Raw genomic sequence first — 25,379 nt, forward strand, 5'->3', positions numbered from 1 at the left:
AGGCTAACGGCATATTGGGCTGCATTAGTAGGAGCATTGCCAGCAGATTGAGGGAAGTGATTATTCCCCTCTATTCAGCACTGGTGGGGCCACATCTGAAGTACTGCGTCCAGTTTTGGGCCCCCCACTACAGAAAGGATGTGGACAAATTGGAGAGAATCCAGCAGAGGGCAATGAAAATGATTAGGGGGCTGGGGCACATGACTTATGAGGAGAGGCTGAGGAACTGGGATTGTTTAGTCTGCAGAAGAGAAGAATGAGGGGGGATTTGATAGCAGCCTTCAACAACCTGAAGGAGGGTTCCAAAGAGGATGGAGCTCAGCTGTTCTCAGTGGTGGCAGATGACAGAACAAGGAGCAATGGTCTCAAGTTGCAGTGGGGGAGGTCTAGGTTGGATATTTGGAAACACTATTTCACTAGGAGGGTGGTGAAGCACTGGAATGGGTTACCTAGAGAGGTGGTGGAATCCCCTTCCTTAGAGGCTTTTAAGGCCCATCTTGACAAAGCCCTGGCTGGGATGATTTAGTTGTTGTTGGTCCTGCTTTGAGCAGAGGGTTGGACTAGATGACCTCCTGAGGTCCCTCCCAACCCTAATCTTCTATGATTCTACGAAAACATGATCTGTCACCAGTGCAGTGACATCTGCCGGAGTCTGCAGACAGCCTGAAATAATAGCTCTAAGGGAGATGTGTGAACTGCCCAGTTCATCTCAAGAGGTGTAAATGTAAAGCCTAATGAGGACAATCTACAGGGCAAAAGTGTCATCTCTTACTGCTGATCATTTTAGCAGAGACCTCAATCTAATGGAATTATCCAGGATTCATGGTGTAGCAGCTGGCATTGGTTGAGGGAGCAGCAGGGTAGAAAGCAGCCGAGAGAACTAAGGGGGACAGTCAGAACCTCATCCTCTCAAATGTAAAGCCATCATCATCCCCAGAAAAGAACAGAAGCAACCTACTGCTGGCATCCAAAGCCTCCTGAGTGCCAAAAACCAAAACCACTTCACATACCTCCCTAAGTGCCAAAAGACCCAACTGTCCCCCTCCCAGCTACCAAACCCTGCACTTAGGACGGAAGAATCCCATGCACTGCTACAGGCTGGGGACCGACTGGCTAAGCGGTAGTTCCTCAGAAAAGGACCCGGGGATTACAGTGGACGAGAAGCTGAATATGAGTCAGCAATGTTCCCTTGTTGCCAAGAAGGCCAACGGCATATTGGGCTGTATTAGTAGGAGCATTGCCAGCAGATCGAGGGAAGTGATTATTCCCCTCTATTCGGCACTGGTGAGGCCACTCCTGGAGTATTGCGTCCATTTTTGGTCCCCTCCACTACAGAAGGGATGTGGACAAATTGGAGAGAGTCCAGTGGAGGGCAACGAAAATGATTAGGGGGCTGGGGCACATGACTTCTGAGAAGAGGCTGAGGGAACTGGGATTGTTTAGTCTGCAGAAAAGAAGAGTGTGTGTGTGTGGGGGGAGGGGAATTCGATAGCAGCCTTCAACTACCTAAAAGGGGGTTCCAAAGAGGATGGAGCTAGGCTGTTCTCAGTGGTGGCAGATGACAGAACAAGGAGTAATGGTCTCGAGTTGCAGTGGGGGAGATCTAGGTTGGATATTAGGAAACACTATTTCACTAGGAGGGTGGTGAAGCACTGGAATGGGTTACCTAGGGAGGTGGTGGAATCTCTATCCTTAGAGGTTTTTAAGGCCCGGCTTGACAAAGCCCTGGCTGGGATGATTTAGTTGGTGTTGGTCCTGCTTTGAGCAGAGGGTTGGACTAGATGACCTCCTGAGGTCTCTTCCAACCCTAATCTTCTAGGATTCTATGATTCTATAAAATCACCAGTGTGCCAGCTTCTGCAATGCAGCTATGCATTGCAGGAGGAAAATCTGCAGCACGCTGAAAATCCGGGGGCAGATTAAAATAAATGAATTTAAAATCAAATGAACTAAACACTGCCATTCATACTGTACTGACTGTGCCGCGCGGGGAAGGGTCCTGAATGGGATACGGGTGGCAAACAGTGCCATAGAATTTCAGGGCCCACGGAGTTTAATTTAGATCTAATATGCCACATAGGACATGAGGCCTCAGAAGACAGCGCGTGCTGGGAAGAGCATCTGATACAAGCAGCAAGTAAAAGCCTGCGCTGGAAATTGATCCTCTAACCCGTACAGAAGAGGGTGTTATTTGGTGATAACACATTTTACATACATATAGCCCATCACAGCAAAGGATCTCAAAGAGCTTTGCATACTTGAATGGAAGCAGTGCACAAGCTATATACGCCTTGTACAACTTCTTCCACCAAACCTGTCCCTTCCTGAGAGCTGCCTTTACTCTCCTGCTCTCAAATCCTGGGTGTCTGGAAGGTGAGGGTGGAGGAGGGAACTGGTGTATGATTCTGTGTGTCTGGGGAGGTGGCTGTCTTCCCCAAAAGCCCTGTTCATCTGAGGGGCTAGCTGCCTGTCTCAAATCCTGTGAGTCTAGACGATTGGCTGCGAGTCTAGTGAAGGTGCTGCCCTTCTCAAAACCATATGCATCTAGACATGCCTGCTATTATACCTCAGGAGGGCCAGTGGCTGCCTCAGTTTTCCTTCATCCTTGTATTGTCCTAGCACTCAGTGGTATTGAGGCCACTGGTCCCTGCGCCAGTAGGTGCTAAGTGGAATATGCGAGGTTCCCCGTGCCCTGGTCACCCACCCAAGATCAGGGCATTATACTTAGCTATCAAGGTGACATTGGCTGGAAGGAGGCTGCATGTGGCTGGGATGAAATCTTCCTCTGAGTTTTGTACAAAGCCAATCACACAATTAGTGCTTAACAAATGATAAACAATATACGCAGGGATCACTTTGCCCACCACTGAATGCACACATGAAACTCGGCAGTTGTTTAGCAGCTGACAATAATATTACACTGCAGATTAGGAAAGGGGAAGTGAGAACCCTTTTCCAAATTAAAACGCAGGGGGGATTTTAAGGAGTCAGAAGGCAGTTGCATGAGCCGGAATTTGTCCAGGATATCAGTGTTAACACCCCAACTCTTAAAGACAGTCATGGGATTTTTAATGCCCACAAAAGTCTCATGCAAAAGACAGCACCTTCAGCAACACTATGAGAAAGTACTGAGTCAACATAGACTTGAGGAAAAGAGCACCCCCTATGAACCAGCCATACTGCTTCCTAAAGAGCTCTGGGTTTGTGTTAGAAGTCCCCCATGCAGGTTTCACCTGGGGTGGTTGTGGAGAGGGTGTTCTTGGAGAATCTACCTAGTTATGTGCTCATGTCACACAAAACACATTGCTTACAGAATTTGTTTTCATGGGAGATGAAGGACTCAACCCCCGGGCTCTAGCACTACATAACCTAGATTTAGGTGGGAGGGAAAGAAGAAGTCTGGAGGTATAGGAAGTGTCTTTTACTGTGTAGATTATTCACTTGCTATGGTGAAGACCACTATAGAAATAGCAATACACAAACAGATCCAAGCACCAATCCAGCCTGATTCTGCTGAGCTTATGAGATCCCATAGGATCACAGCCCCAGGTGGTACAGCTGCAGGATGACCAGAACAATTTACCTTTCTGCCCCACTTTGGTCTTCACCAGTATAAAAACATCGCCCAAAGAACTCAAATCAAGAACACACATGTGCATCCAGACACACACACGCTCACAGTTCTCTTACATGAGCCTTCCTTTGCAGACCCGTTCAAGCTGAGTTTCTTCTTATTCTTCACATTTCCATTGGTATCTTGGCTCTTCAGGCTGAGAGACGAGCCACCCAGGCTGTTCCGTTCACCATCATAGCTCTAATTAAAACACACATATGTGAAGGTAACCAGGTTCAGTGCTCACGGTATTGCCAGCTGTTCCTATATGCCTCAAACAACATTATACAAAATCCCTCTATTGCTCCATGCTCAGTACAGCTCTCATAAGCATGATTCCTCATCATTTATTACAGCTCATCCATTTACTTTACTGTAATGACCTTAACTCCACCATTTCCAGGAGTACTACAATGAAGGCAACTGGCATGTGCTTAATGTAGGTAACAAAAATGTGTTGTGATTTTTTGATCTAATTAATTTTGTCTCATTGAGAGGGAATTAATTTGAGCAATTGGGTGGGCTCAGAGGACTCTTTGCTGGGAACTGTAATTATATTAGATGCAAGGCACCCAGGGCCGGCTCCAGCATTTCTGCCACCCCAAGAAAAAAAAAAGAAAAAAAGCCGCGATCGCGATCGGCGGCGGCAATTGGGAAAAAAAAAAAAAAAAAGAAAAAAGCCGCGATCGGCGGCGGCAGTTCAGCGGCAGGTCCTTCGCTCGTAGAGGGAGTGAGGGACCTGCCGCCCCCGAATTGCCGCAGGTGCTGCCCCCTCCCTTGGCCGCCCCAAGCACCTGCTTGTTAAGCTGGTGCCTGGAGCCGGCCCTGAAGGCACCAGGATCATCCCTGGTGCAACCCTGCTTACCTCTCTGGCACTATACCCGGGATGAGTTTGGCCCTATTTGTTAATGATAATTTTAGTAGTAACTTTCAATTAAAATGTAACTATGTTTTGTAAAGCAAACCCCTTAAACACAACAGACGTTAATCAGCTGCAGTGCTGTGCCTTCCTGTATAAAGGCAAGACGCGCCTATTAACTTAATCCTGTTTGCTAATTTTAATTAATACATGTACTTTGAATTCTAATTAGCTATATTAGACTGATTAAACAATACATACGAAGCCTTTCCAGGTGCTGGCAAGAGGGCATTTCACTGCATATTTTTAGTGCTGGTGAAAGATGCTGCCCTGTTTGATGATTAGGATTGATGGGTGGAGAGGCAGGGGCCATACAACCCAGAATTTTGGATTGAGAGCTCCAGAGAGAGAAATCTGTTACTTATCCACAGGGTAGGGACAGCACAGGCAGCAACAGTGCAGCATTCTCTACACCGCCCTGCCAGTGCACTTGGATACTGATCTGAAGAGGGTAAGTCTCCACTAACCATTCAGTCCTTGGCCTCTCCACTGAGACTGCAAACAAAAGAAGTCAGTGATGGGGGACCAGAGTGAGAACCACCAATTCATTTTACATAGGCCAAAAAACAACCTTCGGGGGTAACACGTTTAGGTCACTAATGAACTGTGCTGGACTGCAAACAGATGAAAGGCCACGCATCTCATTTTTATTAGCAGCAATGTAGTAGTGCTCGGAAGCCCTGGTCAGAATCATTGTGCTAGATGTTATTACTGTACCTGTTCATAAAGTGTCCGCTCTATCCTTTTGTCCTCCTTCTTTGTAGAAAGCCAGCGTTCACACAGAAAGAGGTACAATTCTTCTGTGGTTTCATCCAGAATCTCTACTTTTTCCAGGTACCAGTCAGCATTCAGCATGGTGTTGTCATGACGAATCTTGATCTTGTATATAATCCCAAGGTCCACAGCCTGTATTGTGAACTTATCCTCCTACAGGATGTTTAATAGCAATAGTTTCTCGTAATGGACAGTAGCTAATGTATACAATGCATGTGTAAACCCAGCCCTACCGGACAGTATTTGATTAAAAACTGCAGCAGAGTTTTCTGTAAAAGAGTCTGTGTCCTTTAAAACTGTCCTTAGAGGGAGAGGTTTAAAGTGTGGTTGTGCTGTGAACATGACTATGTAAAAAGTCACCCTCTTACTCAAAGGGAACAGATGTGTTGAGCACTTGGAGCCGGTATCTGCTAACTTTAGTGTCAAAAGTAAGATTTTACAGTTTACTGCTGTTAGCCCTCCAAGGACAACAAAGCGAAGAGAAAGCGAGCTGGATTCTCCTCTGGTTAACACAACAACAGAACTGTTAACTACATTTCAACTGCAGCTCCAAATTCTGCCATCATTTATACCTGGTGCAACACATTGGAGACAATGGAGCAAATTCTGCACTTGGTTATTATACATACACAACTGCTAGTGAAGTTAGCAGGAAAGAAACTCGCTGGACTCTCAGGGTATGCCTACCCTGCAAAGAAACCCCCACGGCAGTGAGTCTTAGACCACAGGCCAATTATCTTGGGCTCACGAGGCTCCGGCTGCAGCCGGGGCTAAACATAGCAGTGCCGACATTCCCACTTGGGCTGGAGCTGGACTTTAAAACCCAGTGAGGGGGGAAAGTCTCAGAGCCCAGGCTCCAGCCCGAACCTGAACAGCTAGACTGCTATTTTTAGTCCCACAGCCTGAGCCTACAAGCTCAAGTCGATTGACCCATGCTCTGTGACTTGGTGAGCGGGTTTTTCTTTGCAGAGTAAACATACCCTCAGATATAATATGGAGTCTGCAGGGATGGCTGTTGGTAACTTTTAAAATAAGCACATTTGATCTGGAAATCACGGAGTGACAAACATGGAACAACCTAGTGCCATTTTTACGTCACTTCTCAGAGTAGAATCACATTTTAAGAGCTTACAAAAATGTGTCGTAAGATGATGCCCCAAGATTAATTATAATACACATTATGGTCAGTTTCACCAAAGCTGCCCTCCCTTTTAGGAGATACAAATCAGCTCAAGGGATGGTAACCATACCCTCAATGATTGGTGCTTCCACTGCTTAATTTGTAATGAAAGAGGTGCCCGGGCTCAAGCAATATTTTTACTTTCATAACTGATGCAGCAAGCCCAGAGGTGTCGGGGCTATGAACCGCCAAGCCAAGAAATGCCCGGGCTTAGCCCTTGCAAAATTTAAACACTGGATACTTCCAATGTTGCAGCTGAAACCTAGGAGGCTTGATATGGGCCAGACTGGCCCTATCTCACTGACTCCAAGCAAAGAAAGATCTTGTCCATCTTAGGTATTGTTATAGAGCCTATCATTGTAGTACATAAGCACCAACATTAAACTGAAAATGTAAGGTTTTAAGAGGTAATAAACATGATCCTTTGTGTCAGGATTGCCATCCACCAGTTCTGACCATCCTTACAGACTGGTACTTGCAACTAGGGAAGGGCAGTTACAACATTCGTTCATCACTTTGCTTAAGGCCTGCAATACGGAAAATGCTACCAATCAGTTTCATCTGTACCTGTGCTCTTTCAAACTTGTTGGAGTTAGTTTCAGACTTGCTGAGTTTTCTCTCCCCGGTGTCCCCGAGGTCTCCATATATAGTCAGGAAAACATTTGCATCTGTCCCAGCGCCATAGATATCGCCAGTGAACACAGTTATCTTGTATGTATGAACTATGTAAAGAAACAGATATCTAAATATATGATTTGGGAGCAGATGGAGTCTCAGGGCCTAATCCTATATGCTGAGGGCAGTGTAAGAGGTGCTGAGCCCTCATGAACTCCCATCTAGTTAATGTCTCTACAGTGCCTTGAACACAGAATGTGCAATTAAAGATGCCAAGTATCCTTATTATTACTGACTTCATCTAATGTCAATGGGAGTTGAGTGAACTCAGTGTCTTTTAGGATTCGGATTCAGGATCTGCTCTCCACTGCATCTGAGTGGGATAAGTGGTCTGGAGTTGTGGATTCTTAATACTCTATTCTCCACAAACAAGGTCTAGGGATTTCAATGGGAAATTACCACCAGAGTTAATGGGACTCACCCGTATAAATTCCCTGCACAGGAAGAAGAGAGCAGACTCCAGAATCTTCTTGCTTGGACAATATTTAATGTAAGACATGTTGGAGTTGTACTGTTTAAGTATCTGCTTTGTTGAGCTCACTCAACAGTGATCCAATGAAATCTCATAACAATCTTTAGGAATGTGCTTTTCTAATGTGTTAAATGCAGCTATTTCCGGGTATCTGCTTCGCCCCATGTACATGAGGAGAACAAACAGTGACTGAAAGAACGTTCCCTGGAAACGCAAATAGCAGCTAACAGATTTTTACTCACATTAGTGCCACACAAACCCCAAAGAGAGTCTCACTGGCAGCTTCCCATGCTACTCCCACATGATTCAAAAATGAGAAGGAGAAAAAGCTGCACTTTTTATTGGAGGCACAAAGACTTGGGATTGGAGACTTACCATGTTTGATGGTGGGATTCTTCTTTGTACATTAATAGCTTCACAGCTAAGGTGTGGGGGTTTTTGCTTTTTTTAGAGTCCTTTCACACTTAGCTCTCAGAGTAATACAGGGGCTGCCCCAGCTTCCATTGTAATTGCAGTGGGAGATGGAGCAGGCTCATTTAGCCCTGAGAATATTTTTTGGTTTGCTGCAGTTTCACTTTTTCTGCTGTGTTTTTTCACTAACCACAGAGAGCATTATGCTGCAGTAGGGGCCATAACAAAAGATATTCTGATGGCTTGTGGTTATCAAAAATACTCTGGCATTTTTCATCAGAGTAGAGGTGTGAACTCTGGCGTGCTGGCCAAATTCCAATTTGGGTAGTTAATTACAACGTACCTACTTAAATTCCACCTGCAGTTTCAACTGAATAAAGCACTTTTCTGACATTATATCCTAAATGGTTGTGTAGCATTGCTATACTCTGTTAAACTGTGGTGTTCCAGCCAAAAAATAACTGCACTTTAATAATGGGTGGAGTGGTCCCAACATATGTTCTGCATAATCAGTTTATTAAATTTGATTCTTTTCATATCATTTCAGGAGCAATTTTTGGGACAGAATGCACTACTATAGCGAAGGAAGCAGTTATTTTTTATTATTTATATTGGGCTAGTGCCCAAAATCAACTGTAAAAACAATTCAGAAGATACAGTCCTGTCTCAAAGAACTTAATATTCTGAGGCCTTGTCTTCACTAGAAAAAGCATGTTCTTACCTGGTGTTAGTTAACATCTGGTAACTAACACAAGGTAAAATCCTAATGAAGACAAGGTAGTTTGTAGTTGTAATATGAGTTAGCAGGTTCAGGTAAACCTCAGGCTCCTGTCTAATCCTCACTTTGACCTGCTAGCTCGTCTTATAACTACAAAAGGTCTTAAGGTGTGCATAAATTATGTACACTGACAGAATGGCATAGTTAGGGCCATACCAAATTCACGGTCCATTTTGGCCAATTTCACGGTCATAGGATTTTAAAAATCGTAAATTTCATGATTTCAGCAATTTAAATCTGAAATGTCATGGTGTTGTACTTATAGGGGTCCTGACCCAAAAAGGAGTTGTGTGTGTGTTTGTGTGTGGGGGGGGAGTCGCAAGTTTTTTTTAGGGGGGTTGCGGTACTGCTACCCTTACTTCTGTGCTGCTGCTGGTGGCGGCGCTGCCTTCAGAGCTGGGCAACTGGAGAGCTGTGGCTGCTGGCCAGGAGCCCAGGTCTGAAGGCAGAGCCGTCGCCAGCAACAGCGCAGAATTAAGGGTGGCATGGTATGGTACTGCTATCCTTACTTCTGCGCTGCTGCTGGCAGGGCGCTGTCTTCAGAGCTGAGCGCCCAGTCAACAGCCGCCACTCTCTGGCTGCCCAGCTCCGAAGGCAGCACAGAAGTAAGAGTGGCAATACTGCGAGCCCCCTAACATAACCTTGCGACTCCCCACCTGCAATTCCCTTTTAGGTCAGGATCCACAATTTGAGAAACACTGGTTTCCCCCATGAAATCTGCATAGTATAGGGTAAAAGCACACACAAGACCAGATTTCATGGTCAGTGATGCATTTTTCATGGCTGTGAATTTGGTAGGGTCCTAGGCATAGTGTAACTACAAATCAAGCCGTGAAAGAGAATAAGAAATACTGGATGGGATGATTTCCATGGTTGAATCGTCCTGTTACCAGATACTTGAACCCTGAAAGAAGATGGCAAGTAATACTGGCAGTTGGATTCAATTAGCACCAATCAGGATATGAGAGGGGTAAGAATCTTTCTCTAGGGCAGAGGTAACTAAGGGTTGGGTCAGGGAGGTGTTGCAGAGAAATCCTTAGCAACAGCCAAGTTCGAGGGAGAAGTTTAGGCTGAAATTTATATGGTGTTGTTGCTATTTACGTTAGAAAGCCAAATACCAGGAAGAGGGTAAATCCAGATGTTGCATAGCATTTGTATTCTCTGTTCAGGGCAGGATAGGAACTCAACCTACTTACAGAGGGATCTGAATAAGGATTGGGTAGCTGCCCTGCAGACCAGTTCTGGGAGGGTGTTATGTACCTAAAGGCAGTGATGAGCTCCCAACATCCCAATAACCGGTTCCCTACCGGGTCTTCGGCGGCACTTCGGTGGTGAGGGGTCTTCACTCGCTCCGGGTTTTCGGTGGCACTTCGGCGGCGGGTCCTACAGTGCCTCCGAAGACCCAGAGCGAGTGAAGGACCCGTTGCCGAAGTGCCGCTGAAGACCAGGTAAGGAACCGCCCGGTGAGTACATCCGACCCCCACCCACGTCCTGCCCCTGACTGCCCCCCTCAGTACCCGCAACCTGTCAACCCCCCCTGCTCCTTGTCCCCTGACCACCCCCTCTGGAGACCCCCCACCCTAACTGCCCCCCAGGACCCAACCCCCTACCCAACTCACCCCGCTCCCTGTCCCCTGCCTGTTTCGATCCCATCCACCACCACCCTCCCAGACCCTCGGGACTCCCACACCTACCCAACCCCCCCGTTCCCCGTCCCCTGACCGCACCCCCCCAGGACCTCTGCCCCCTCCAACCGCTCCCTGCCCCTTATCCAACCCCTCCTCCCAGCCCCCTTACCACGCTGCTCAGGGCAGCGTGTATGGATGCCGCGCAGCCCGCTGGAGCTCGCAGCCCCACCCCCTTACCATGCTGCTCAAAGCGGCAGGAGGCACGCTGAGGCTCTGCGAGAGGGGAGAAGGCGGGGGAGGGGCCGGGGAGCCTCCCCAGCCAGGAGCTCAGGCGGGCCAGACAGGACGGTCCCGTGGGCCACATAGTTTGCCCACCCCTTTAACAACCGGTTCTAAACCGGTTTCTAAATTTAACAACCGGTTCGCATGAACGGGTGCAAACCGGCTCCAGCTCACCACTGCCTAAGGGGCAGTGTGGAAGAAAGTGCAAAGACAATTGTGGAAAAAAGTTCCAAATGGGGCATCAAGGCTGGTAGGTGGAGCAGAAGGGGTGGAGGAAAATATGAAAGGAGATGAGGACAAATAACTAGAGATGTTTGCAGGGCCTGGAAGACAAGATGTTGGAAACTTGTGTATAAAGGGGAGCCAGTAGAGAAATTCAAAGGATGTGTGTGAGACACAATCAGAACAGCAGGCAGGGAAGATGACTGTAGCAGCTGTGTTTGTAAGGACTGGATGGGAGCGTGTTGGGTATCAAGGAGGCCAGAGAACGGGAAGTTACAGTAATCCAGATGGGAGATACTCGCTTTTTCCCATAAAATATGGCAGCTTAAATGATTGATTTTTCACTCAATGGCCATAATTGCAAAGAAGCAACCTTTAGTAGCATGCATCTACCTGAACTACATATCCAAATGGCTTGTTCCAAAGGGTCAAAATAATAAGTCAAGGCGCGGTGGAATTTTACTTACTTTCTAGTGGTTCTTCAACTTCCTGTTCTATCTGCTTTAGTGTCCCATCTTTCAGGAGTTTTTCAGTAAAGATATCAGATGGTACAAGTTCTCTTACAATCTCGCCATCATCTTCAGATTTTGCAAGCCACCTTTGACATGGAAATGTGATTGTTTCCGAACCCTGGTATACCATGACAGAGACATATTATTTTTTAGAGGGAGAGCTAGTCAGTTGCTTCTCAGCCATTGGACACGGCCATTGATTTGCAAGCACAGTGAATTCCAGTACGTGTGTATGCACAGATTAAAAATTGTGCTAAGTGCAACAACCAGACAACGCAAGTATGCAATGAAGCAGAACAAATTATACTGTTAGGTAATAAAATCCTTTCCATTATTCAGTATCAAAAGCTAAACTGTGCTCAAACGAGACTAACAAAGCACTAGATAATGCAGAGTACACTACTCCACTAGTTAACAGGGGATAGACTATATAATCTAATAGGTATTCTCCCTCTCTAATTTCAGTGGGTTCAGTGCCTGATCCTGAAAACCCTTATTCCCAATAGTATCGTCCCACCGAAGACGTTTGTGAATATGGGTTTGCAGGATCCTGTAACCCTTTATCAGTCCTTATTCAGATAATACTCTACTTGAAGTCAGTAGTTTTGCTTGAGTACATACTCCAGGATTTCTGCTGAAGTGCAAACTTCATGATTTTGCCCAATACTACTAAAACTCAAGCACTCTCAAGCCATTTCCCATGAGTACTTTTAAGAAAAAAATGAAATCAGTTTTTATCCTTTGTTTCGACTACTTTAGGAGAAAGAAGCATGATTTCTATCCTATCAAGGAAGCCATGAAAACAGTGGAACAGCAAATAAAATCAATGTCAGATCACTTGCTAAGGAGAAGTAACAGGCTTCTTCAAGGCCTTCAAAGTGTTATTTAAACAGGGTAACTCTGTATGAAGTGGACATGAATCTTCATATAAACTGCAGATCCCACAAATGTGAACAGAACAAAGTTAATTTCCAGACAATGCACAAACTACACAACATAAAGGAAGAAAAAGCTTTTGAATGTGTCACTGCCTTGACTCCATCTCAAATGGGATCCTCATACAGGGCTTCAGTTCTTTTCACCTTGATTATTGCAGCTCCGTGCTGTTGTCTTTCAAACAGCCATGTGCCATTGCCTGTCATGTAACATTTATACACAATTACACATATTGGGCTGTATTAGTAGGAGCATTGCCAGCAGATTGAGGGAAGTGATTATTCCCCTCTATTCGGCACTAGTGAGGCAACACCTGGAGTACTGCATCCAGTTTTGGTGTCCCCCCCCCACACACACTACAGAAGGGATGTGGACAAATTGGAGAGAGTCCAGTGGAGAGCAACGGAAATGATTAGGGGGCTGGGGCACATGACTTACGAGGAGAGGCTGAGGGAACTGGGCTTATTTAGTCTACAGAAGAGAAGAGTGAGGGGGGATATGATAGCAGCCTTCTACTACCTGAAGGCGGGTTCCAAAGAGGACAGAGCTAGGCTGTTCTCAGTGGTGGCAGATGACAGAACAAGAAGCAATGGTCTCAAGTTGCAGTGGGAGAGGTCTAGGTTGGATATTAGGAAACACTATTTCACTAGGAGGGTGGTGAAGCATCTGAATGGGTTACCTAGGGAGGTGGTGGAATCTCCTTCCTTAGAGGTTTTTAAGGCCCAGCTTGACAAAGCCCTGGCTGGGATGATTTAGTTGGTGTTGGTCCTGCTTTAAGCAGGGGATTGGACTAGATGACCTCCCGAGGTCTCTTCCAACCCTAATATTCTGTGATTCTATTCTATGATTCTATATCTACGGTACTTGTATGTCCCCTGCAATCATTAATGTATCTATCCTCACAACACCTCTCTGAGGTAGGGCAGTGCTATTCTGAAGCACAGAGAGAGACTATGTGACTTGCAATCACACAGGAAGATTGTGGCAGAGCTGGGACTTGAACCAAAATTGCCAGAGTCGCAAGCTAGTGCCCTAGCCACCGGACTACCCTTCCTCTCCATGGGGCCACCTCAAATCTATATTCAAATGACTCCACAGGCATTCCCGCTCATTTCAAGACCCTGTGTAGCTTAGTGCTCGTTGTTTCTGAAACCCTCCATGAACTTGCTTACGCCTGATAACAGAGTCTCGAGCCTCTGATCTCAATTACCCTCTTCCTTGCATAGACTAATTTACCTTTCTGGGACTCAGATAAGTTGTTCACCGAACATAACGGTAATTTCCTTGGTTTGGTAGAGCTCCTTGAGAAATACGATGATGTCATGTGTGAGCACCTATGTCAAGTAGTTCGTAAAGAAGCTATGGATCATTACTGCCGCAAAACAATTTGAAACAAATTGATTGACCTTGTGGCAAGGAAGGTGCTTGATAACATATTGATGGAGCTTGGCAAAGTGAAATACTACACTGTAATAATGGACTGCAGTCCTGACATTAGTCACAGTGAAAAGATGTCATTTACATTAAGATTTGTTGACGACGAGGATAGCTGTATCTAAGTAAAGGAACATTTTATCGGTTTCTGGTCTGTGGATGACGCTACTGGAAAAGGCCTAACACAACTGTTTATGAAGGTTTTGAATAAGAATAAAATAAAGCTTCAGGACTGCCATGGCCAAGACTACTACAATGGCGTAAACATGAAGGGAAGAAACAGTGGGTCCAGACAAGGATCCTTGTGCTGAATCCAAGAGTTTTCTTCGTGCCTTTTGGCTGCCAGTCTCTCAATCTGGTTGTGTCAGGTGCAGTGTCATCTGCTTTAGAGTCAGTATCTCTCTTTGAAGTACTGCAACGGATATACATCCTGTTTTCAGCATCAACTGTCACGTAGAAGATCCTCCTGGACAATGTTACAAATTTGACTTGAAGCCGCTAAGTGACATTCACTGGGAGAGCCTCATTGACAGCATAAAGCCAGTGAGGTATCAAGTGACTGAGGTTTATGACACCCTGATGGAACTGGCACAGTCGAGTAAAGCCGAAGCCAGAATCCAACACGAGGTGCAAAGCCTGGCAAACTAGATCATTGACTTCAAATTTCTGGTCTCCGTTGTGGTTTGGCACAATATCCTGTTCCATCCAAATGTTGTAAGCCAGGCATTACAAACTATCGATGGACATTGTGACCGCTACTATTTTAATGAGAAGCTGCCGTGATTTCATTGTGGCCTACAGAGACAATGGATTTGAAGATGCCATCACTGCTGCCAAAGAAATGGCACAAAACTTAGGAGTTGAGCCTGTCTTCAAGGAAACTCGTATTCATTGGAAGAAGAGAAAGTTTGGTTATGAGGGCAGAGATGAGATGACGGGAAGCTTAGAAGAAATTCAAAAAGGAGTTTTTTTGCTCGCTCATTGACATTGCTCGAGTGTCCATCGAAGAAAGGTTTGGACTAATGAAGCACTATGAAAAGATCTGTGTGTGTGTGTGCTATGATATTAGTAAGTTGCCAGCAGACAGGAAAACACTCTTGAACAATTATATGGCCTTTCACCGGATGCTGACACATGGGGAATGTTTGGACATCAATGATAAAGACCTCTATGTCGAATTGGACAACATCCATCACACTCTCCACTCCAAGTTCTCCAATTCATTCATGATGCAGGGCTGAAGGACATTTTTCCTAATGCATGGATAGCTTTGAGGATTCTGCTCATACTGCCAGTCACAGTCGTGAGCGGTAAGCGCAGCTTTTCGAAGGATCATTAAAACATATCTTTGATCAACGATGGCCAATAATACACTGATATCGCTCGTTATTTTATTGCTTGAAAATACCATTGGCCAATCTTTGGATCTCTCTGACGATGCGCTTCAGTTCACAAGGACAAAGGGGAGAAAAGTGACCTTTAGAACAAAAGAACTAGGTTTAACATTCTAAGTCTGTCACCTACTGTAACATGTTTTAATACCAGTCCACCCAATGTTGGTGCACAGTTCCATTTCTTGATGTTAGTACATTTCAGTTATTCTTAAAATTAAAAAAGTTTCTATAAGCTTAGATAAAACAATTTTTTATTTGCTTATATATGGCATGAATAAATACAGACTGACAGATCCTAGCGTGCAAATTTATCATCCAATACGACAGGGATAAATCATGCATGCAAATTGTGCATCAAAGTCGTGAAATGGGCTACAAATGCAATAAAAAATAAGGTCCTGAAAAGTTTAACAAATGGAGGGGGCCAAAGACATGCCTCTCCTGGGTCGTCATTTGGTCGAGAGCCAGCCTTGCTTCCCCCTATCATCCTCTCTCCACTACCCTCCCTGTTCACTCTGCTGTAATGCTGTCATCCTCTTTATACTTCCCGACATTTCCATCATTGGTGCAGAAGCCTTCTCCTCTGCAGCTCCTGTCATTTAGAATAACCTTCCTCTCATTCCAAATCTCAGCCAGAAACATGATTTCTCCATTGCATATACCTCTTCATTCCTCTCGCTGTTCCTCTCACAGCTGTTATTTAACCTTGTACTTGCAAAAGTTAACTCTAACGCATTTTGGAGCATGGCCTGTCTGAATGGCAATATACAAATCAAATAGGACTTTAGATTATTGTAAATCTTTACTTTCAGGAGTTCTTGTTTCCATTTTACCTAGGACGCAGAAGGAGGTGTCACATAGAACAGACTTCCATCTTGAATGATCCCTTGTAAGTCTTTCTTTTCCAATCTCATTCATGGTCAGCTTTGTGATCTATTTCCTCATCTCTACGATCCTTCTGTAAAAACAGAGGTTCATCTGCACATTGGATACGATCCGACCATTGCAATCACTTTGTTCTCAACTGATGGAAGACTGCAACTTACTGGCATCATCTAAGCATTTCCTTGTTTGTGACAAAAATCAAAGCAACGGATGGTAAGAATACGCCAGAACTGTTGATACCAAAAACTGTTTAGTCTCCTCTCCTCAGTTGTTTTTTACAGTCATGGTTCTGCTCCATATAACAGAGTTCCCATCATTATTGCATTGAACACACATAGTTTAGTTGTCACGCAGACCTCCCACTTCCCAAAGAGAGGCCACCGAAGGTGATGAAATGCCATTGATGCAAGACCGACCCAACGTATGACTTTGGATACCGAACCTCTTGCTTTCAACCGACTACCCAGATCGATAAAACTATTCCCCCATTCAATGCCATTGTCATCGACATGCAGTGTCGACAGGTCATTCATTTCCATTTTACAAGAGGCGTGCATAGCGTTGGTTTTATCACCACCTATTTTAAGTCCTATAGATTCTGCAGTCTGTCGCAGCACTCCCAGCGTTAGCAGCAGTTGAGCAGTAGTTTCTCCAAATAAGGCAGTATCATCTCCATACTCAAAATCCTCTTGATGGATCAAGAGGCAGCTGTTTGCAGCTCCTGACTTACTGTGCAGAAACAGCTGCCTCCCTCTCCAAGTGACCTGATACAGCAATGAAGTTGGGAGAGGTTTCCTAAATTGCTTGGCTGCTTAAATTGCGGCGATAGGAGTATGGGGGTGATTTTGCTGCCTGTCTTGATCTATCACCTCCCCTTTCTCTGTATATGGAGGGAAAGGAAATATAAGATCTCGAAGGTGGGGAAGCAGCCTCATGGGATATGAGCTGCAGACATCTGCTTCTTGATCTATCACCTCCCCTTTCCCTGTATATGGGGGTAGAGGGAATATAGGATCTTGAAGGCGAAGAAGCAGCCTCATAGACTATGAGCTGCAGACAGCTGCTTCCCTGCCTTCAAGTTCCTATATTTAGATCCCTGCGCAGATACAACATTTGTATCCACATCTGATCCACGATCCGCAAAAATAGATATCCACGGATTTATACGGCTCTACACATAATGACTGCAGTCCAGGAAATGTAACCGGTATTTTCTTTCTATGTTCCAAACAATTCATTACAATTAGAACTACCAGTTGACGTGGTTTCCCCCAGTTATAATCTAGTGTCAATGAGAAGGAAGAGACGGCATTTGTGCCTCCGCGTTGGTATTCCCTATTACAGTTAGAGATTCCTAATGTGATTCACCATTAAAGCCATGACTGAAGAAGCATACGGGTTGCTTTAAATTTTAACTGATCCTAAATGCCGATGGTGTTATCATGGTTGGTTGTATGTGCCTGAGTCATTGCTGTGAACGTTATATATTAGGTTATATAGTATTTGGGGGACTCTAGCTTTAAAAGCCTGCACAATGGAAATAATGTAGTCATGGCAAGTGTTAACTGTATTGTAATCACTAGTCTCCATGTCATTGCCGCAGTTTCCATTGGAGGACTTGTTAGTGATGGTATTATTATTACAGTGACACAAAGTGTATTATTTTATGGTAACGACTGTAAAATCTCACGGCGCTTACAACTGGGATTTGTTTCATTAGAGTTTGATTTTTGGCTCTGAGCTATAGGTGGCATGACAGTCTGCTCAACTCAGTGCTTTAGCCGTCTGAGTCGCAGCAAATGAAATATAATTATCAGATATAATTGACATGCATAGGCAGAGCTCTACTGATATGCAATGAGCTTAGTTTCCTACCCAAGAGCTTTCAATTTACTCTAAAAGTTACTGACCTCATTTTTTCCTTCGCAACATACAGATACATCTTAACAGTCTAATCAGGTAGCACGGCTTTTAGAAGCTTTGGCAGCTTATTGCTATCCTGTGGCAGGTCATAATATCCTGCGGTTGATTACAGCGGCATCATGCAGTGCTCTGCTTTCTTCTTTTTCACATGCCAGAATCAAAGCTCAGCAAAACTGTGGATCTCTCTGCTTTATCGTAGGTTGTGAGGGCTTTTTTGCTCCATCTTCTCACTTAACATCCTTTAAATGCTGGTTTAACTGTTGACTGGCTGCTTGGTTCAGAACCCACCTCCCTGCCTGAAGAGAGGGCAACCAGACACGGAGCAGGGGGAGCTGTCCAAAGTGCTGAGTCAAACATGTGGGCCTGATAGGGGCAAGCAGGCAGGAAGCGTATTTGCCCTTGGGCATGGTGCTCTTGAAACTCCCCATAGAGTCAAATACCCATTTCTTTTACTCCTCTAGAACTGGCAACACCACCACATATGCTGTAGCCCAATCGGTTATCACAAGTTAAACAGGAGCAGGCTGGGTTGATCCTTGGATGGGAGATCTCTGAGGAACACCTGTGGGTCTCAGGAAATTATATTGATTGTTCAGCAGGTGGTCCTCTGTGTCAATAAATACTGAATCAATATCAGAGGCCTAGTCTACACCAGCAAAGCCTTGCTGGTAGACCTATGCCAGCAAACTCTCCTAGTGAAGATGTAGGTTCTACCACCAAAAGAGTGCTTTCAATAGTATTGAAACACTCACTGTGTTACACTGATGGGGGTTTTGCATCTCTCAACAGTGCTAGCCACCTGCAATTATCCTTCTAGTTATAAGACTGATTGTAAGCAATTCCTTGCCCATGCTCAGCAACTGTAGCTTTCAAACTATACACCCTAATTCCTTTCATCCTCTCCCTTTGATTCACTTAAAACAACATTGTTACCAAACAAGAAATTATCATATCCTTTTCTTAGTGAACTCTCTCATACGGAGGCAACTTTTCTTATGGCTGAGAAATGGATGCAGATTCCTTGGCAGTCCGCCCACAGCAATGTTCCAAAAACTTCTTTAGGGTCGCTATCAAGAGACACTAGGCAGCTCTAACCTCCTCTCTCTGCTGGGCCTCCATTTCCTATTGAACTATTGACAAAGGTTAAAGTTCAAGGCACAGTATGACAGAGTGCAGGGTGCAAACAGGTGAGCCTGCACTCTGATCACTCAGATATTAATTAGTTCCCGTGGAGAAAGCTGGAGGGGTAATTAGTCAATCAGACTGGCTGGCTGGATGATCTAAGGAGACAATTACCCCATCAGCCCAAGGCCATTAAAGAGGTAGGAAGGAAGTGCCAAGGGGGAGGAGAGGAAGGGGACCAGGGCAAGTTGAGCTCAGTAACATGGAAGCCTCAAGGGAGGGAGAACTCTGTTCCTCTCAGTTCTTGGGGAGAGGGCCAAAAGAGCTTTGGCACTGTAAATAAACTGTTGCACGCGGATTGTTGTAGAAGTGGTGGAGGGAATTTTAAATAAAAGAATAAGGTGAAGGCACAACCACTGGAGTCCGTGCTGTTTCTGTGGGGAAGAAGGCAGGAGAGAAGCCATGCCTTGTGACACATGGGGCTTGCCCAGGATCTTGACTCCCCAAATTGTGGCAATTGAGAGGCATAAGGGGGGAAGCTTCTGCGAGTATTTGGCACCCGGATGGTGGAGCAGACTCTGCAGCGGCTGGTGGACCAGCAGAAGGAGCTGCAGCAGAGCATGCAATCTTTCCATCCGTCACACAAACTGGAGAGAGAACCCCTGCTGGCCTGGCAAGCAGAGAAACAGAGGCGCTTGCAGGAATTTATCAGGGATTAAGCACAGAGGCAGCAGCCGTTGCTTCCGAGACTGGTGGGTCCCGAAATGGGGAATAGTAACTGAAGCCAGGGGGTCAGCCTGTGGAAAAGGGGCCTGCTGATGACCCCAATGCTTCTCTAGTGATATTTGAGATGGTAGCAATGGGAGCTGGCTGCGACAGAGGAACATGGGCTCTCTGGTTAGTATGCTATTTGGCAGGAGAAGCTCAAGTGGCCTACATGGCCTTGGGTGACAAACAGGCTAAGGACTATGATGCCATTAAGGCAGCCATACTTGACCATGTGGGATTGTCTACAGAGAAATAGCAGCAGAAGTTTTGGGCTGCTAGATGGGCCAGATGTGTATAGCCCAGGGCATGTGCTCAAAGTTTAACTGATTGGGCCACCCACTCATTAAAGACAGGCACTCAGACTGTGGGCAAAATCATGGACTCCATAATCCTTGGGCAATTTCTACATGGCCTCCAGGGGAACACTCATCTTTGGGTTAGGAGGCACCAACCCACAACCCTGGAGACAGTGGTGAAACTCACGGCAGAGTTTGAGGAAGTAAATTTTCCCTGCTAGGGGGCATGTCTGTCTAACAGGCCGGAGCTGGAAAGAGGGTTGGAGAAGTGTTAGGGGTGAAGTCTACAGAGAAGAAAAGAGAAAAAAACACAGAGTCCCCTCTGGGGAGGCGGGAAATTACCTGTTACCAGTGTGGGAGACAGGGACATCTAAAAAGAGGCTGCCCATCTATAGACTGTGGGCTAGCATAATTTTGGAACCTTACAGGAGCAGTGAAGAAAAATGCCAACCATCTTGGAGAAGGAGGGGAGGAGATGGGAGAAGGGCTTAGTGGATACTGCATCAGGAGTCTGTGCTGTTTCTGTGGGGAAGAAGGCAGGAGAGGAGCCATGCCCTGTGTCAAGCAGGTTCTCAGCTGTACCCAAGGACCACTGGTTCCAGGTGAAATGGTGGTGCTTGCCACCTCCTCAAAGCAGTACCCTATTAATTAATATCACTTCAGCTTTCCTTGGATCCAGCATCCCTGTGCACTGAGTTATCTGGGAGACAGGGCTGTTTGAGCTGGTTCAACAGGATGCATAGAGCTGAATGCCACAGACTGATTGCAACATTGCAACCTGTGTTGAACAGAAACGTGAAACAGGAGCAGCGGTAGGATTTATCCCTGTGGGACTTTGCATGTCAGAGCCTTTGGGGAGGAGGAGCAGCTGTCATCATGATGGTGCTTTGGGATGTACTGGAATTAAAAGAGAATAGCCATTATAGCACGATTCCACCACTTCTGCTGGGACACGCAGACAGGTCAGCAAGAACTACACTGTGTACCAGCTACACTGTGTACCAGGGTTGTGATTCCCAGCTCCCGTACACATCCCCACACTAGCTCAATGAGAGTTAGTGCAAGTATAAATAGCAGAGTAACCACAGTAGCATGGGTAGCCCCGGAACGGCTCAGCCATGCTGAGTTCTTGCCCATGGAGTTCAGGCAGATTTGTACCCAGCACGGGTGAGCTGTGCCAATGCTGCCGCTGTCTGGACTACTGTTGTAGACCAGGGCATAGGTGGTCAGGCCTCATGGTCACAGCAGTGGTGGCCAGGACTAGTAGTCAGAGCCAGAGGCAGGAGCTGAAGCCTGCATCAGAGTTGAAGACAGAGTTGGGAGTCAAGCCAAGGGTCAGAGCTGGAATCATAGTCAGGGGTGGGGTGTAGAAGCAGGGATCTGGAACAAAAAGGGCAGGGACTAGGAACAAGATGGGAAGGCGGGAATGAGGAACAAAACTGGGCTGAGGAGCCATGCGAGAAGGCAAGGTCCAATATCGCGGCCAGCCAGGGATCCGTGTAAATTGCTCAGACAACTTCCTGTGCCTCCTTCTGGATTAAACAGAGAGTCTGAGCCAATCAGCGAGGCCGGATGCCTCCTACAATTGGGAGCTTGATGGATGGTGCCTATGGTGAGCTAAGGTCCACTTGACCACACTCCCCAGTGGGGCCAGCAAGCTGCTGGGAGGTGGCTGCAATCTGAAGACTACTCGGGGACCCACATTCAAGACTGGCGATCCCTCACATTGCTCCCCCCCACTACTTAGGGTGCCCTCTGTGTGTCAGTGGGCTTAGTTTTCCCAGATGGCTCTTGAGGAAGGTCATTAGCAGGTGGGGGTGTGTAGATATTTTTTGCAGGCTTCCAGGAGCATTCTTTGGGACCATAACCTCCCATACTCCATGCTCATGTTCACTCTCATTGAGTATGTGTACACAAGGTTAGAATCACACCCCTAGCTCAGTATAGATGTGCCCAAACACTGCCAAAGGCAGATAAGAGATTGACTAATATCCCCTGTTGCTCTTTCACTTCTGTCCATTGCCCTGGGGAGGTCATTCATCAGAGCAACCAGTGCTGTTTCTGTACCATGTCCCACCTTGGAGCCAGAAAGAGAGGGATCCATGATATGAGTGGAGGCCAGGTACTGCTGGCATTGGTTCGTTACCACTTTTCTTGATGGTATTATGCAGGATTGAGTGGTTTGAAGCCAAATGGTAGTTAGTAAGGGTACACTGGACTGTTGCTGTGTTTCAAGGCACCAGTTGGTGTCCTTTCTAATGGACATTGAACAATTTCTTTTCAATAATAGCCAGAGGCATTGACCTTGACCAGCCAGCTGGGACATGGCTCCAGATTGGAGGTGATTGTGGACCCCTTTAAATGCTTCTAAAGCCTCCTCCCAAGGGGACTGGGCCCAAGTCTGTCAGGGATTAGAAATCAAAGATTTCCAAAACAGCCAGCTCAAGGTCTTGGAAAGCCTGAAATTTGTGTACATAGTGATTTCTAACTGGAGCATTTTTCTAACGTCCCTTGCAGAGTTTGCATGGAAAACTGTAAAAAAAACATTACATATAGCAAACATAGATATATGTAAGTGTCATTTCTATAACTCTCTCCCCTGGGTCTTTATGAATGAGGACAGCTGCATGGAAACTAGAGATGGGCTAGGTCTGTAAAGGTCAGACCTGAATCCAAATCTTCCAAAGTTCAAGGGGATGTCAAGGAAAATTCAGATCTTTGGATGAGGTGCTGGCCTTTCCCTTGGGTCCCACAAACAGATGAGCTAGGATTTCAAGAGATGAAGAAGGCAAACAATAAGAAATAATAAGCATGTGTCCTCATTGTACCTAATTATGATGAAAGTTACTGTAGTAGCAACAGCAATAGCAGCAGTAGCTTGCTTGGCTTTGCAATCTGAAATAGAAGTGCTACCAATCCATGGAGACTGAATTCAGTCCATTGCTACAAGTTCACCCATGTTTGATTACCAAACTGCATTTATAGCGCTTCAGTCATCTCCATTATCCACTTAGCAGTAGGGTCCTATGTAAATCCAGTCTGAGAACCAGTCCTGTTACAGTCAACCCAGGGGTATTTTCCCCATTCACACATATGTTTCTTCTGTAGACATCACACACTTCCATCCACATCCTATAATGCTGTTCACTTAGCGCTAGATACACAAAGAGGACTTAGGTGTTGCAATGCTGAGCCTAACTTTATGTGCCCCACTGCCTAATGAGTTAGGCGGCCAAGCTCCCTACACAATGTATGGGCAGAGTTAGGTCAGGTCTAGACTACATACTTACTTGCATACACCGCAGAGCGACGTAGTTATACTGACCTCAACCCCCCTTGTAGACAGTGCTATGTCGACGGGAGACCTTCCCCTGCTGACATAGCTACCGCCCCTCGTGAAGGTGGAGTTATTAAGCCAACAGGAGAGCTCTCTCCCATTGCCTTAGAGCATTTTCACCAGATGCACCATAGTGGCGCCACTGCACAATGTAAATTTGTAGTGTAGACCTGCCCGGAGGCACTTAAGAAAGGGAGATCCACAAAACACAGCATGTTCAACAGGGAGCTACCTAAACTAGCCAATAGGGAAATGCCATTGAGAGGGGTGTGGCCTAAACCCCACTCCTCAAAAGGAGTTAGGCACCTATCTCTGCTAGGGATTCACAGCCAGGAACCCTCTCTTGGAGTTAGGTGCCTAAGCCCTTTTGTGCAAATGTGGAGCAGGAATTTGAACCCACACCTCTCAAGAGGATGCCCTAACACCTGGGCTCTGGGGTATTCAAAGGAGTGGAAGGGGAGGCTCCCTCCATCTCTCCTGTTGAAACTGCTCCACTTTGTATAAATAATGAACTAGTCATTGGTACAGGGAGTTTAAGCTGGGTCTCCCGCACCCCGGGGGAGTGCCCTAACCACTAGGCTATGAAGTCATTCTCACTCTCTTTCCCTGGCCCAGTGAAGAGTGGTAGGACTGAAGCAGCTGTGCTCATTCCCACTGGCAGAGTTTTAGTACCTAAAGGACTTTATCTGTGGAAACGTAGGCACCTCAGGCCCTTGGGCAGCAACTAAGTGGGGGATCTGAGGATCTGAAGTACGAACTTGGGTGCCTAAGGTGCAGTTAGGTGCCTAAATCCTTTTGTGGACCTAGGCCTTATTGTAAAGAGCTTCCTGTCTGGCTCAGGAATAAAATGGTCGCTGGGTCAAACCTGAAAGTTCTCCACACAGAAATGGAGCATTAAACATCCTGGGAGAGTTTCTGTTCTGTGCCTTACAGGAGGTGCAGCAGAGAAGTAGCAGCCCAGAGGTAGTGAGGGAACGATCCCAGGCTAGTGAGGGCTGGTGCACCTTCTTGGCATAAATTAGAGAGCCTCAAGGGCTGCCCAAATTTACAACAGACTCCCCAGTACAGCCAGGGGCAGAACCACATCCTGGAGCATCCCACAATCTCTGTAGTGCTCAGCACCGGGAAGATTTCTTCTGACACTCCTGACACTCATGTAAGGGGGCAGCATACATCTGATTATGGTTTCCCTTAACTACTCCTGCCTCACAGAAAATTCTCCCCTGGCCTTTGCAGATCAGGTATGGCCCCTATAGACCGACAGAGTGGCCTATCCATTTATACAGTGCACAGTCATTCCAAAGTTGCCCAAACTCGTTACAATCTACACATACAGCAGTCATTTCACAACACTGAAATGCAGCCAACTCTGGGGTGGGAGGACATTAGCCAGCGTGCACTACATAACAGTGGTGGAAATGGAAATTTTTCCCAAAGTCTACCCTTACAAAAACCACCATGAGATCTTTATCGTAGCTACCGAAAGCAGACAAGTCCTCAGTTTTTAAAGTCAGATAACTGGGCCATCAGTCTGACATACTGGTTGCCTGATCAATCTGTTTTTAACCATCCGTAGTCTTGAAATATTTTGCTCTAACGTGAGCCCTGATACCTTTATTCTACTCAACAAGTACATTGAGAATGGTGGAGGGGAGGAGGTTACGCATTTTTTTTTGTTACGCTGCAGAGTTTTAGAATCAACATTTGAAGAATAAACCACCATAATAAATGTTTGCCCCAGGGTCCCCAAGGTCTTGCTACTTCATTAGCTAGCATTGTTCTCCAGGGAGTCATTTTTCACTCTTAATCATTCTTGGT

General features: G+C 45.9%; 1 protein-coding gene across 2 annotated transcripts in view; it reads right to left on the reverse strand.

The window, feature by feature from the left end:
- LOXHD1 (lipoxygenase homology PLAT domains 1) overlaps window positions 1-25,379 on the reverse strand; it is a 297,140-nt gene that overhangs the window by 73,566 nt on the left and 198,195 nt on the right. For both annotated transcript variants that reach the window (XM_065549964.1, XM_008166053.4), the window contains exons 34-37: window positions 11,422-11,584; window positions 7,054-7,208; window positions 5,250-5,459; window positions 3,691-3,814 (exon numbers count right to left, since the gene is read on the reverse strand). In XM_065549964.1, coding sequence (XP_065406036.1) covers window positions 3,691-3,814; window positions 5,250-5,459; window positions 7,054-7,208; window positions 11,422-11,584 — 652 coding nt within the window. The remainder of the gene's footprint in view (window positions 1-3,690; window positions 3,815-5,249; window positions 5,460-7,053; window positions 7,209-11,421; window positions 11,585-25,379) is intronic.

The sequence above is a fragment of the Chrysemys picta genome, chromosome 6 (genome assembly GCF_011386835.1).
Source record: "Chrysemys picta bellii isolate R12L10 chromosome 6, ASM1138683v2, whole genome shotgun sequence".
NCBI lineage: Eukaryota > Metazoa > Chordata > Testudines > Emydidae > Chrysemys > Chrysemys picta.